The following is a 15,044-nucleotide window of genomic DNA, read 5'->3' on the forward strand; positions in this document are numbered from 1 at the left end:
ATGAAAAGTGGAAATTAAAATCAAGACTCCACAATTTAAGTCTCTTTCTCTTTCTCAATTTATTCATTGTTTCTTTTTTTCTCTTTTCTTTTTTTATTCTTTTTAATTTGATTTTATATTCTATGTTTCTTTATTTCTTCTGCAATTTTTGTTATTTGATTTTGTATTGTGAATAAAATGTCTATAGTTAGTAGGTAACTAACTACCATTGATTTGCATCTCTTACCTAAAAAATATTTTTGGTTTACATCTCCTACCAATGAAAATTTTGGTTTGCATTTAACTTTTTAGGGTTGAAGTCATGTGTATATTTTTTTTTTATATTGTTGCTTTAATTTTACCTATATTTTGTCGAAAAAAAATATATCCTTATCAACTAATTTATCATTCAAATATGTGTGGGCCCCACAAAAAATATAAAAACAATTCTTTAATTTAATAAGAATCCCCCCCCGGAGTGTGGAAGCCTTATCTCATCAAATGTGAAACCCATATCCAATGAATAGAAAATCCAAACTGGCTAACCATGGCTATTTCATTTATGCTAAATCTAAGATTCAGCTAAGACTTCAGCCACATCTATTGTAGCCAATGATGATTCCCAACCCTCATCTTCTGAGCCCCAATTATAATTTTCAACCCAGGATGGGTGGGTGGTGGATCTCTCTCTCTCTCTCTCTCACACACAAAATCAAACAGATGATGTTTCCACTTTCCTTTCTTGGTCTGAGCCACCTGAAGAAAACAGAAAAATTGTAGTGGGACAGTGGGTGATTTGGACATGGCAACCACTGAAGGAAAGTATTTCTCCAGGATCCAGGTTTGCTTTTCGGAGATATTTCAGGACTTTCTCAAAGAGAGGGTACTTAAAGATCGATGGAGAGTTATAATGCACCATGAACCCATTCACTAAGCATATAAGACGATGTGGTTAACTGTACGTAATGTACAAAGACATTTGATCCTCAAAAGAAATCAATAAGATCACTTTAGAACTCCATTCAGCTTCTAGATTCACTTCATATCATTATATATCAACATTTCTTCTGATTAACTTTGGCACCTATCACGCCTGAAACATGGCAAGGCAAAATACATATTATGAGAGACTAATGCTAGAGGTGGAGTTAGATCCACACCTATCATACTGTCAAAGAAGTTTCACCTGCACAGGAGTTGGTTCTGGAACATCAACTAGACGCTCTATAGTTTGCAATTGATCGTAGGGCGCAATCTGCATTGCACAATAAAAAACATGGGTTTGTCACTAACTAACAAGAAGCTTCTAAGTCCATGTTCGGGCATTCATAACCAGAAAATGAGCTACTCAGTGCATGAGGCCCCCGCTACTGCAGGGACTAGGAGACACAAATGTATGCAGCCTTACCCCTGCCTCGCAGGGGAGGCTATTTCCAAGTTTTGAACCTGCAAACAGCAAGTTGCAATAGCAGAACTCTAACTATCGTACCAAGGGTCACCCATTGAACAAAATTTACTAGATTAAAACAAAAATAGATTAATGAATGCACCAAATATCTGTCAACTTGTATCTCACTCCATCAAAGAGTGTTATTGATGAACCAGCACATTCTTTTCTGTTTCTTTTTCTAGTGAAAGAAGAATAGTACCCTTTTTTTATAATAAGGCATGAAGACTAATTAGGAATCCACTTGTATTTGCTGAATTGAAGTAGCTAAAATAGATGACAAGATAAGGGAACTTTGACAGATTGTTTGGACATATACAACCAACGACTGCAGCACGGAGGAGTTATCTGCTTATAGTGCAGTTGAGCTCAAAATGCCTAGGAAATGACAAGCAGATGCATTGGTGGTGACTTCAGCAGGGAGATGGAACTAGATAAGTGGAAGGGCAGGACAAAATCTGGGCCAAACTCAGGTAGTTCTTGCAGAAGCAATGGGGAACTGCAATAGTTATTCATTTACCAAGTTAACATCTATTACGAATGCTGTCAGGGAGAAATACTAAAACAAAGATGAGGCTAATGAATGGGAAGCTGAATAGGTGCATGCCTAATTACAGTCAAAATGATATATTCTGCATCACCTGACCTCAAAAGCTTCATTTTCTACTACGACAGGTTATAACAGGGTAGATAGTTCTTAGATCAATATGAGAAACATAACAGTCATAAGGTACCAAATCACCTGACTAAATCCATCTGGCCATGTAATTGAAACAGCATAATTCCCCATAGGCCGAATATCTTCGGGTTCTATGTCTTCAAGGACATCTCCATATTGCAATTTCTGCTCCCCAGACCATTCATCCTGTCTCAAAGAAATAGCCAAAGTAGGTAACCATTGAAGGAACAAGTTGGAAACAGAATTGCTGGAATGCTTGAGTGAAACAAACTGTTTTGCTCGAATGCTCAAGTGAAACAAACTGTTCTTACATTTTCTGGAGTAACCATGATACAAGTTTACTGTATATTTAACATATGCTATCCAGGCTTTACTGAGGCAACCCCTCTAATTAACACAGTTGACTTCAACCTCTAGGGGAAGTATACAGTGGAAAGCATTCCACTAGGTCCAACTTCTTATTGTCGAAGTGTAAGATAAGTACAACCAAGCCTCAAAGTATGAAAAAAAAAACACGCATTAACCATATTCTACGCACTAGAACCCAATGAACATGGACTAAGGATACTAACTTGGCAGCATCCTGCACTCTGATGACAAGAGACAACAGAGTTCCACATTCCACCACATAGTGGTGCAACAATGTATTATAATGACATTTTTTTTTTTGGGGGGGGGGTGTGTGGTGACAAATGCACCCATATGAATATTTTTCTTCTTAATCACAAAAGCATATTTCAACGTAAATTTAATAGAATAAGGGTAATTTTAATTTGGATCCATTGAGGTTTGACCCAAGTCATTTTTTATCCCCAAAAAATAATATTTTGCATTTGCCTGCCTTGCGGTATCCAAAAGAGAACCAACTAAAGACAGGCCATTATATTTATGACCAAAAATGCCCTTATGACCTTTCAATTTCATCTCTTCAACTTGCCGAGATCTTGAACAGAGGTATGAGGTACCAACAATTTGCTATTAGAGTGATCTTCTAACTGAATATGCTACTAGTTGAAGAAAATAAATTGAAAATGCATAAGGGCATTTTGGTCATAATAATGACGATGTGTCCTTGGGCTTTTTTTTTCTCGGGGGGGGGGTGTTAACACAGAGGCAAATGCAAAATGTCATTTTTTTTATTCAAAATTACTGGTCAAACCTCGGGGGTTCCAAATGAGAACTATCCATAGAACAATAGTATTGCATATTTGAAGGTGAGATCCACATACAACACTTTGGGCGGAGCGGTCATTCCGTCTAACAGTCGCAGGATGCAGAAGGAACTCTTCTTCTGAGTCTGGTACTTTAACCCTGATAGCTTTGATATGTTTGTCATATGTCACAGCTGTTGACACTGAAAAGACAAACAATCTATAGCTAAAATAAAGCTAAAATGAATAATTCATTTGTCCCTAAGTGCTGCAGCTCGTTGAGACCAAATAAAGTAATTCAAATGTGTATACTATAAAATTAAGTCATTATATAAACCAGCGTTGGTAGACACTAAGGACACAACATGATGCAAATTCTTTTACACCCAAGAAAAATATAGATAGCACCAATCCAGATTTGAAAGATGTTAGGAAACCTTGTTGGCAAATCTTTGCACACTGTCGGACAACGCATACACCAAGGTCCTGGAATGTCTTGGCAACTTCCCCCAGAGGATCAGCAACTACTTCAGGAATTCCACTGTCTCCAGAAGCAGACAGCTGACAAGTGAGAGGGATACACCAAATTTAGTATTCTGAAAGAAGAAATTCATCAAAAATCACTTGCAGGATTGAGTTGATTCCACCACAACTACGTAAAAAAGGAGAAAAGTCTAAACTTGAGAGGAGTAAGGCCTAAAGTTATGTCAACGATTCAGGACTAGGAAAACTGAAGTTTCCCAATTCTTCAATTCATCTTCACACACTAGAATCACTGGTATTTCCTGAACATAACTTGAACAATACCAAGACTATCACCTTTGAATCTGTTTATATTCTAAAAACAATAGCTGAAAAGGCCTCAACAAAATTGAAGTAGATTGAAATTAGGGGAAAAATTAGACAAAGGAATATAAAGGGTATTTGTGATTTAAGGTAACCGAGAGACACAATTCATAGGGCTAACAGATTTGAGGCAAAGAAGTGGAAGAGCAATACTCAACTCGAATAGACTTAACCAAAACTTGAACCAGACCATAGTTGTCAAGGTGACTAGGTGACTCAAGGCACTGCAGGAGCATCTGCATGACTAGGCACTTGCCTAGGGTTAGTTAAATGCCCTAGGTGTGCAGTATATGACCATTTGTAATATAGAAAAATTAATTTTTAAATAAATATGCCTAAATGAAATATAAATCCTAAGTGCTACATTGAGTCAATGTGATATAATTATGCTAATAATGATGACCAAATATGAAAAGACCAACATATAACTTACAAAGATAGGAATATAGGATTTATATGAGCATATTCAACCAAAAATAAAGCAATTAAATAAATCTATGTAAACTCACGAAGTGTCAACAGAATTCCTGGACACTGAAGTTGCACTCAGGCAATACACCTTAACAGGAATGGAGCAGACAAGATTAAGATAGGAAACCAGAAACTGACTGCCACCACCATAAAGAAGGCTTCATGTAACGCTATTATAAAGAATTGAGTAGAATGAAAAGAATCTATGATTGGTAAAACATGCTACATCAGTCTGTAGATGATGGGTTGGTTGTACATAAACTAGTGGTGTAAACAGATCAAATAGCGGTAATATCATATCTGCATCCTGTTACATTCGGACGGACTCAAATAATATCTTATCGGTTTTCGGACGGTTTCAATCGGTTGGGTAATAATCAGATAGTTATCTTTAAAATAGATTATTCTAAATGGGTATGAATACATATTGAATGCAAGTTTTTGACTACCAATTGACATCTTTACCATTTCAGTTGTGAGAGTTAGGTTTCAAATTTAAGAATTTAAGAATTTAACAACTTTGGTATTTATATTAGTAGAACATCAAGAAAAATATTTACATATCTCAAGCGAAAAACTTTATGAAAATAAGAAAACAAATCTAGATAAGTAACTTAATCAGATAATTTTATCGGATGGATAATTATTGGTTGAAAGGATATCACGATATCCACACCTATTAGTGATTGGAGATTCGGATACCCCTAAACGGATATGGATACGAACTCAGAAGCAGATTTTGGCTATCCATTTACACGCCTAATAATAACTTATCTCAAAACTTCTCTGCCTGGATATAAATGCTCTGCAGGAACCTTATGTCTTCGTAGTGTAACAAAGTGACCCATACAATAAGGGAAGATCAAGCCTTTCCCAATAAATTATACATTGGCCATAAAACATTCAATAATGTAGCAGATAAGGACTACAACTACATTAATTCTATTAAGTAAGAAATGGATGTAACAGTTTGATCATTTGGTTTCACTTTTTCAAATTAGCATCATATTTTTTATTGTATCTTAGTCTTAACAACACCCATGTTCCATGCACATCTCTCATCAAAAGCTTGTGTTCAATCTATTCTCAAACAAAATGGGATGTACCATTTCTAAGCATGTGCCAATACTAGATGCAGCAATGAGAGGGGAAAAAACATAGCACGTACAGTTGGTCTAATAGGAAGATCAAATAGATGGGGAATTCCAAACTGTTGGACGACCTGCATAGATTGGAATAAAAACGTTAGCAAGACATTGTCTTATTTAATCTAGTCTTTTTTATAAAGGAGACAATGAGCAATTGGTGAAGAAATATCTTTTAATTTGGATATTTTCAAATCAATTTCATGCCTGAGAACCTGACCCTCTACCGAATGGGTAGTAGCGTTTCCCATCAGCATCAAAGTGGCACATATTCTCAACAACAGCAACACAAGGAACCTGGAAAACCACATGATATTGAGTAAAACGGGGAAAATGGAACAGGAAGTAGGTGGTTCCTGTCACATCCATGAGTTGCACACCTTAAGCTTTGAAAACATGCGAACACCTTTTGCTACATCTATGAATGCTAGCTTCTGAGGGGTAGTGACAATAACAGCTGCAGTTAATGGGACTACCTGAAAATTGAATTTACCCGGGTCAAAATGTAGGAAGCATCAGAAGAAAGAATATAAATTGTTATGAAGGTGCTGCAAACATATTTAGATTAGTAATTACATGCTAAGATGGGATTACGGAAACAACAGCCTTATCCCAGCCAATATATCGCCGGCCAAATAGATCCTTTAACATAACCAAGAGAATATGTTTGAAAGAGAAAGTAAGCACAAAAACAATACACTGAAATAAATAATCAACTCTCAATCCAACAGGAAAAAGGTTTCCTAGCATTTAGTTTTGGTGTATGTATATATTAGTTGCCTAAGTTCAAAGAATATGAGGATAAGAATCAACACCTGGCATAAAGTGAGCTGGATGTCACCAGTTCCAGGAGGCATATCAATAACAAGATAGTCTAGTTCTCCCCTGTATAATTAAAAGAACTAGAATCACAAAGCTGAATATTAATATTTTAAATACCAGAAAATGAAACCAATCCTCAATCACCGGAGTTTGATGGAATCAAAAAATTTACCCCAGACACTGGCTTAGGCATGAATCTTCTAGTCTTAAAAACAAGTAGATCAAAAGCAAATAAAATTTTGGTTCTGTCAACACCAAATTTCCTCGTTTAGTCTTAAATATATTATAGCATGAAAATCTAAAAAATGTGCTAAGACACCAGCGAATTTTGAATCTACATCATTACACACCAGATGCCGATTAACCAAAATGGTGTGTAAATTCCATTTTAATAATCTATGTAGTATGCTGAGAAAATTTTTGAAACTAATTGTTGGAGAGACTTAGAACATGAAACCGTACCAAATCAGCAATCAAAGATGATGTCGCATAACTATATAATGACGGAAAAGGCACTTCTTTTATTCTCACTTGAACACTGGCTTTACCTATGAGCTCCTAAAAGTCCATAAACTGGTGCAAGTTTTAGCCATGGCTAACAAGTACATTCATCCCTTTATCATAGGAGTGCGGGTTTGGCCCTGATGGCTCGAGCCTGCCCTAACTCAGGACAAGGTTTAGGCAAGGTCAAGGCTGAATTTTCAGCCTGGCCTGGCCCAACCCTACCATTTTGTGGGTTATTTATGGTAAAAGTAGGGCAACAATATGGAATTATGCATTAATTTATTGTGTTGTGGCTAAGATTAGGATAAGGGTCAGAGCCAAGGCTAAGCTAGGGTATTTTAGGTGAGGTGTCAGGCTTTCAAAAAATGTGGCCCAACGCTACCATGTTGCAGCCCTATTTTATCAAATCCTTCAAGTTTTGGTTGACCAGAAGGTAGTAGGAACGACACCTATGAAATGTACAACCACAAAGGTCCAAAGCAATAGATAAAAGATCATTAGTCAGCACCAAGGTTCCAAGTTTCTGTTTCAAGTTGGGTTCAACCAGGCTCAAGACTGGATCCATTTCAACCAGAATCGAGATTTCTTTCCACTCTTTTTTTATAATTGGGGGGCTGGGGGTGTGCATTTTTCCTAAAAGACTGTTTCAGTGCCTTAACCTCAGTCTATAACTTTGGTCCACGGACCATTGCACCAAGGCCTGCCCTTTTGACTGAAATGAGACTGAAAACTTGAAATTTAGGTCCAAATGTGTATCTCATTGAGTACCACTTGTGGCTATCTTACACATTTTTGTCAAAAGTTCTGTGGAATTTTGTTGAAACTGGAAAACAGGGTATGCAACCAACCACAGAGAGGCAATACAAAAAAACAGAGCAACCTTGTGTAACAGCAAACTGGTTGTTGACACAAGAAAGCTTGTTGTCCAGGATCAGGTTGCTGAAGGCACTGACCTAGCTGGGATATTCAGAGAACAGTAATTGCTATGAGGGTCACTAGCAGAGAACCTATTGCTAGATAGAGCACATGTCCACCACAATATTTTGCATTACACCTGGTTATCGAGTTGTTTGTCTAGGCAAGTCATCCTTGAAACTAGGGTGGTGAAAACGAAAAACAAAAACTGACCTTAATAAAACTATGGTTTTCAGAACCCTTTTCTATAAGGAGAATCTCCAAGTCTTTGTAAGAAACTAGTCATTTTTCCACGTCGTCATGTGAAACTATTCATCTTGCACAACTACAATTTTAAACTTGTTAACAATTGACAGTGCACATAATTTGAAACTTTTTATTCTCCTCTTTTGTTGCTCTTTTCAAAGAAGAGTAATGGAACCAATAGGAGAAACAGCATTTTATTTTTTTTTAAATAAAAACTTCCTTTATGGACTCAAACATTATTAATAATATAAAAGTCATTAGGAATTTAGCTACATGCAGAGCTGACCCATGAGATGATGGAGTTGTCATTAATATTATAAATGGAAAAGACACCCATGTGAGTGCCGAAAGAGCTGTCTGGAAGACTAGGACTGATGCGGCTGATCCCATATAAAGAGATGTTCTAGGTGCTGCCTTGACTTTGTCTTCTAATTATCTTCATATATGATAAATTTACTACTGTTACTTCTCTTGCTCTCTTACTTAACCTTGTAAGGATCTATTTAGCCGACCCATTTAGTGGGGATAAGGTTATGTTTGTTGCTATTGTTGTAGAGCTAAGCGATGAAAGTATGAATAAGAATTCAGTAAAAATTCTAAACATTAGTTTTGACTGTCATACCACTCAGTAGTAGTCAGCAACTGGTTGATGACGCCTGAAACCATTGGACCTCGCATCACCGCACGGCCTTGTCCAGCAAATCCAAAAGATACCAACTTGACACCCAAGTATTCGGTTGGAATAATAGTTTTCTTCTCTGGATTCTAGAGGCAGTGTGTTTGTGTCACTAGTGATTCTTCAATAAAGTGTTTTTTTTCATCAGAATGGTGCATAGAACCTTACCATCACAAGCAACCGATTTTCAGGGGACACCATCGTCGGAAGACTTGGTCCATAAACATCAGCATCGAAGATGCCAACTCGAGCACCCATACCAGCCAAAGTATAAGCAAGATTTATGGCGACAGTTGATTTTCCGACTCCTCCCTGCACATCTTGATATAAGAGAAGCTACACAATTATGGCTACAGTTGATTTTAACCAGGTACTCAGGAAGGACTATACTGAAGATCTGATTGGAAGACGTCATACACATGACTGAAGCGTCATGCAATCCATTCTTAAACATGAACATAATTTTTTTATGAAGACCATAGCTCAGAAACCATTAAGTATTCTCATGACAGGGTTGCTACATTTTTGAATTGTTGTGGTTATTTCTCCTTATGCTGGCAAAATAAGGAGAAACTTGGGTCTAGAAGCCAGATAATTAGTGATGTTTTTCACATGTTCATGCAAATACTCTTATCAATATATTATTTATCATATCTTAATATTTCAGGTTTGAAAGGACCAAACCATATTCTGTTGACTGTCCAATATCCAAAATTGACCCAGACTTAAGGATCACATGTTATCCTTCTCTGGAATCTCTACCAGATTTGTTAAGCATACCCTAGACTTGACCTGGTTTTGAGTTATCAGAACATTGAACTGAATATGTCGAACAGCCCCATAAATATGCTAGCCAATATATTATGGAAACTCTACCTTGCAACTAGAAACTGCCACAATATTCGAAATAGTCTGCAGACCCATTGGAAGTTGGTCGCCGTACACCGGTCTAGCAGGCTGTGCTGACATAGTCACGTTAACTTTTCTAACCCAAGGAAGAATAGCAACCACTTCATTTGCCTGCTGCTCAAACTGCAAATATTAAAGAACGTTAGTAATTTTCAAATGGCATCACTGAAAATTGATTGATGAACTAGCCTCAGCCGTCAGGTTTCTTGAGATTCTACTACAATTCTTTGGTATCAAGAATGTATCTAGTCCAAGGGTACATTGTTCCCCCCCACCCACCAAAAAAAAAAAGAAAAGAAAAGGACCCTGAGTACTTGGTCTTCAACAATATGGATGAGTTAACCTTCAGTAAAACATGAACTTTCTATCATTTGAAACACAGCAGGTCTTGATAATCAAAAAAACTGGTAGATATTTAATTTACCATGTCCTTGATTGGACATGCTGGTGTAGTGAGCTCCAAACGAAATGAAACCTGAAATATGCAACCACAAATTTTTTAGCAAGGGTAGACTCTCTTTATCTTATGCTTGCAAACAGAGAAGATCAGCATGCCACAGTTTCTACTACCTCTCCTAAGTCTTCATCTACATGTAAATCTTTGACAAATCCACATGAAACAATATCTGTCCCAAAGTCTGGATCAATGATCTGGGACAAGGCTTTTAAGACATCTTTCTCAGAAGTGCTTGTTGATACTATGGAGCTGCCAGCTATAAGGTGAAAAAGGAAAAAAGAACATCATTCAGTGAAGATTTTGAATGCACAATGACCCCCCCCCCCACCACCAAAAAAGAAGAAGTGTCAAATAAAATAAGAAGAAAACTAGATAAATTGGCTGGCAGAACAGAAAAAAATTGCAGGAAATAGAAGTATAGCCAAAAGATGATTCTTGGGCCATCAGCTGAAGTACTTATAAACTCTATCAGGAGGATATTGCATCATAGAACCATTTACACTTTTGAAGGATCTGCAGAAATGTATCTAATCACAAAGCCAAAGTACCACAGCAGTCATCATGATTAAAAAAAGTATATTCAGGCAACAGTGATGCAGAGGCCAGAGAACATTAGGTCGAAAGCAAAACAGGACGATCAGAATGACAAAGGCGTTAGACCCCTTAGCAAATAACTCACATCCCTTTTGGAGTTTTATGGATTAATTATTTATGGTCAGCGTCTTTTGCAGCTCAAGATAATACAAGTTTTCTCTTGAAAATCAACAAGGGGTTTTTATGACTTCATGATCACAGAATGTGGAATATTATGAAACACTTCCTTCACTGGAGATAAATTTGGGCAACCTATGCAACCTATTCTCGTTTTTAAATCAGGGTTAAATGATTCATTTTTATCAAGGTGGGGTACACTAATCCAACAGGAGCACGGTGTCTTGTGCATTTCTATGAAATGTTCTTTTTTAATCTATATATAGGATTAGGTGTTCACCAGAAATCACGCATGGATTCTCGCATTCCTTTCCTCCTCTAATAGAACAAGCATTTTTTTCTAATGAAAAAAGAAAAATGAATTCTTGACATGAAAAGTGATGAAGCAACCAAAATATACCCCTGTTTCCTGTTCAAATTTAATCACCCCACGAGTCTCATTAATTAATTATGAAGAGAGGTTACCAAAATTAAACTCCCAGCAACAAAGTGAAACTCAATTTAGTCAGTTAAACAAATAACCAGAAGATAAAACCAACTTAACTAACCAAATGTTATAACTCATAGTGTAATATAATGGTTCAATTTTTCAAATACGAACTAAATATTAGAAAACCAGTAGGTTCAAGTCCAGATTTTTGACTGAGTTCCTAAGTATCCCTAACTGGATTTTGCAATGGAGTGAAAAGAATCACCGACCTTCCACAGGAGCAGCAGCTCTAATGGCTACTGGGCTCGTATTCGACCGGTTTTGCGATAGCCATCCCACTCCCTCATGTTTTTGAAACGCATCACAAATGTTGACATTGGAAGGATAAGCAAATTTCTTTGGTGAATTATGTCCTACAGAAGATATGATTAGCAAAATGAGTAATGGAAGCAACAAAATCAGATATTATAACAAGCCGCAACAAGGGAAACCATTACCTCTATTTAGTATTGTGTCTGAGGTTGGAAGAGAGAGATTGGAAGAACATAGTGCCTGAAGACGTTGCATTTGTAAGAGAAAAAGAGAAAGAGAACCTGCACAGGCTACAGAGTAGACACTGCAAAGGAGAGAGAGAGAGAGTCTTTCAAACCTCAAACGTCAGAAATCCATCCAAACTTATCACTTGGCATATTTAGTTTATTGGAGTCTTTTAAACCTCAAACTTCATAAATCCATCCAAACTTATCACTTCGCATATTTTGCTATTTAATTTATCTGAGAGGGAAGTGTTGAACGCCTGATGTCGAGAGGCTATAAAGAAATGGATTTTGCTTGGCAACAGTCCGTGCACTGCTCCACTGCCCCGATGAAATGAGCTTTAGATAATCATTGCGGTTTTTTCCATGTGTAAAGTTTTGGAATCGGTGCTTAATTAACGCCTTACTGAAAATTTGAAACTTCTTGACTTTTTCCCTCCCTTAAATCCTTTCTCATCTGCTATTTTCTTTAACCCATCACCTGGTTTTTGCAAGTAAGCAAGTTTTAATAGTTGTAGAATAAAGAATATTATGTTTTTTTTTTTTTAGGTTGTCTTGTTTATCATCCCCCCCGCCCAATCCAGTTCAAAACCCTTTTCCTCCCTTTCATCTTTCCACCCCCCCTCCACCTTCTTCCCTACCTTTACAATGATCTTTGGCAAAATTTGAAGAGCTGTCCTTATCCTTTAGAGATAGCATCTGTTCCAAATTTTAAATTTTTCGTTCTGCATGGAGAAATCAGTCAGTCTCATCATTGCGGTTGTTGTGCACGGTTTTTTGCTGGCCCTCTTCTTGAAAGCATCGGCGGGGTTGAGGGGGGGGGGGGGGGGGGGGGGGGGGGGAGTGGGGTTGAAAATTCCAAATTCCTTTCTCATCTCCGCAAGGCGCCTGACCCCAATTTTATCGGCTTCGAAGGATCTCCTTCGATGTCGCCCCCCCCCCCGGGCGGGCCCCCGCGCCCCCCCCCCCCCGCCCAAAAAACCAAAAAACACAGAAAGAGGGGGGGGAAAGGGGGGGGGGGGGGGGGGGGGGGGGGGGGGGCCCCCCCCCGGAGGGGGGGGGGGGGGGGGGGGGGGGGGGGGGGGGTTTTTTAAAAAAACGAAAAAGGAAAAAAAAAAAAAAAATAATTAAAAAAAAACCCGCCTGTTCCCCCCGACAAATTTTTTTGGGGGCGCCACCGCGGGGCGGGCGCGCAGGCAGCTGCTGCAAATAAAAATTCCATCACCATCTTCATTTCTCTATTCCATCTCTCCAACTTCACTACTTCTCACAACAACTAATTGATGGTCATTCGCAACAATGAATGCAATGTGAACTTTGATTATGTGAGTGGCGATGTACATTAACTCTGGAAACTCTGCAAGTGGAACTAATAGCCCAGTAAGAAGCCTCCAAACTCCAGTTTTATTCTACTTACTACTCTTTCTTTTACAAAAAGAATGAATGAATCAATCAATGAAATGGGGAAAATAAATCCTAAAAAAGAAAATTGAACAATCATGAAACAGGGAGAGAGTGTGTATGATTTTCTGTATATAGATCGAGTAAATCTGGAATCTTGAGCACGGATCAACTTGCTCCTCTATTAATCATGTCTTGGTATTGGAGATAGGAAATATGGCGCTGCATCTTAATTTGCTGGTAGAACTAGGCAATAAACTCCTCCGCTTTCACATCAATCGCTCCTCCTTGTTGGTTGTCTTCTTCCCAATACGAGACTATTGCAGTTGCAGAGCTACTCCAACCATCGTCGAACTGTTCTTCTTCTTCTTCTTTTGGGCTGCTACTGCTCAAGAAGCTCTTTCTATCAAGAATGTAATCATCTGGGTTCATGTTGTTCAGGAGATCCTCTTCGAAATCGTAGTCAAAATCGACAGAAGTGGTGTTGAGACAAGACATGAGGAATTTCATCGAAGTTGGGCGATCTGTTGGAGACGATTTTTTTTTAAATTTTTTATTTTCAAATAGATCTTGGTTTTGTAATGGTTCGTTTTGAACCATGCGAACCGAGTCTGTTCCCACTTAAAACTTGCTTTCTTGCGAATTGGGTCTGTTGCCACATAGGCACTGATGCCTAGCAAAATCCTAAAGAAAGCCTCACCTCCTCTTGTATAGTACACCCAAAAAAAAGAATATCCCATGCCAAAGGAATATTCTCCTTCCTTGTATTTAATAATTTAAATAGTGGAGTTCTCTTGCTGCTGTGGTTTTTCCTAGAATTTTTTCGAAGTATGCTCTGTGGATTGCAACAAAGTTTGATCTTCCACATCGAAAAAGAAAATTTTAGCTAGTTTAGGGTGTAAGTATCTACTTATAGTATGCTCTATGATTGTCACTTTAAGGTGGATCATTCACATCAGAAAAATAAATGATATATTATTTTTCATCCTACGGAAGTGCTGTAGAAATTTTTTAAAGTCGCTATTCACGTGTTTTTTTTTTGGGTATTCTAAAAAGGTGTATTGGGTAAAAAATTTGCTATTCACCTATTTTCTTTTCAGGTATCTTGGAAAGATGTATTGGGTGATTAAGTGCATGTCTAGGAAAATTTTGTCTAAGGAGTCTGGAATTTAAGCGGACCGTTTGGGTCCCTCTAGTCTTTCTTGAAAATTTTCCTGGTGCATTTTGATTCAACAATATACCAGTTAAAGATAACCTGAGGAGATACTTTTCACGTGAAATAGTTGGAGTTATTCCGTACCAACAACAGTTCGTGATAAAAGCAATGGCAGCAAAGATCGACATCGACAAGTTTGACGACACAAAATTCTCAATATTGGAAAATGAAGATGAAGGCATTATTGATAAAAGATAGTTAGTCTGGAAGCCATCAGTGATCGGCAGGTAGAGATCACAGATAACGAAAAGTGGAATAGAATAGATGCGATGGCCCTTTCCAATTTGCATCTAGCATTATCAAATGATATTTTAGCGGGCATAGAAGAGAATAAAACTGCTAAGGAAGTTTGGGATCACCTCATCAAATTGTATGAAGCCAAATCATTTCACAACAAAATCTTCTTGAAGAGAAAGTTGTATACCTTACGAATGTCAAAATCAACATCAGTTACAAAGCACTTACATACTCTAACTTCATTATGTTCTCAACTTTCAATGTTG

The 15,044-nt window shown here is 37.7% G+C and overlaps 1 protein-coding gene across 1 annotated transcript; it reads right to left on the reverse strand.

Moving 5' to 3' along the window:
* Nucleotides 1-556: 556 nt before the first annotated feature.
* On the reverse strand, nucleotides 557-12,084 carry HCF101 (ATP binding protein). The gene is made up of 16 exons (XM_089165229.1): nucleotides 11,886-12,084; nucleotides 11,658-11,801; nucleotides 10,361-10,503; nucleotides 10,215-10,265; nucleotides 9,758-9,913; nucleotides 9,050-9,193; nucleotides 8,828-8,970; nucleotides 6,534-6,603; nucleotides 6,099-6,194; nucleotides 5,926-6,015; nucleotides 5,742-5,795; nucleotides 3,694-3,817; nucleotides 3,335-3,459; nucleotides 2,169-2,291; nucleotides 1,166-1,234; nucleotides 557-1,072 (listed from the first exon to the last, which is right to left on the reverse strand). The coding sequence occupies exons 1-16, from the start codon at nucleotides 11,953-11,955 to the stop codon at nucleotides 1,067-1,069; spliced, it is 1,608 nt and encodes a 535-aa protein (XP_089021355.1). The 5' UTR covers nucleotides 11,956-12,084; the 3' UTR covers nucleotides 557-1,066.
* Between the last annotated feature and the right edge of the window lie 2,960 nt (nucleotides 12,085-15,044).

This window comes from Hakea prostrata, chromosome 8, assembly GCF_041222555.1.
Source record: "Hakea prostrata isolate BN-2017 chromosome 8, UWA_Hpros_2, whole genome shotgun sequence".
In the NCBI taxonomy this organism is placed as follows: domain Eukaryota; kingdom Viridiplantae; phylum Streptophyta; class Magnoliopsida; order Proteales; family Proteaceae; genus Hakea; species Hakea prostrata.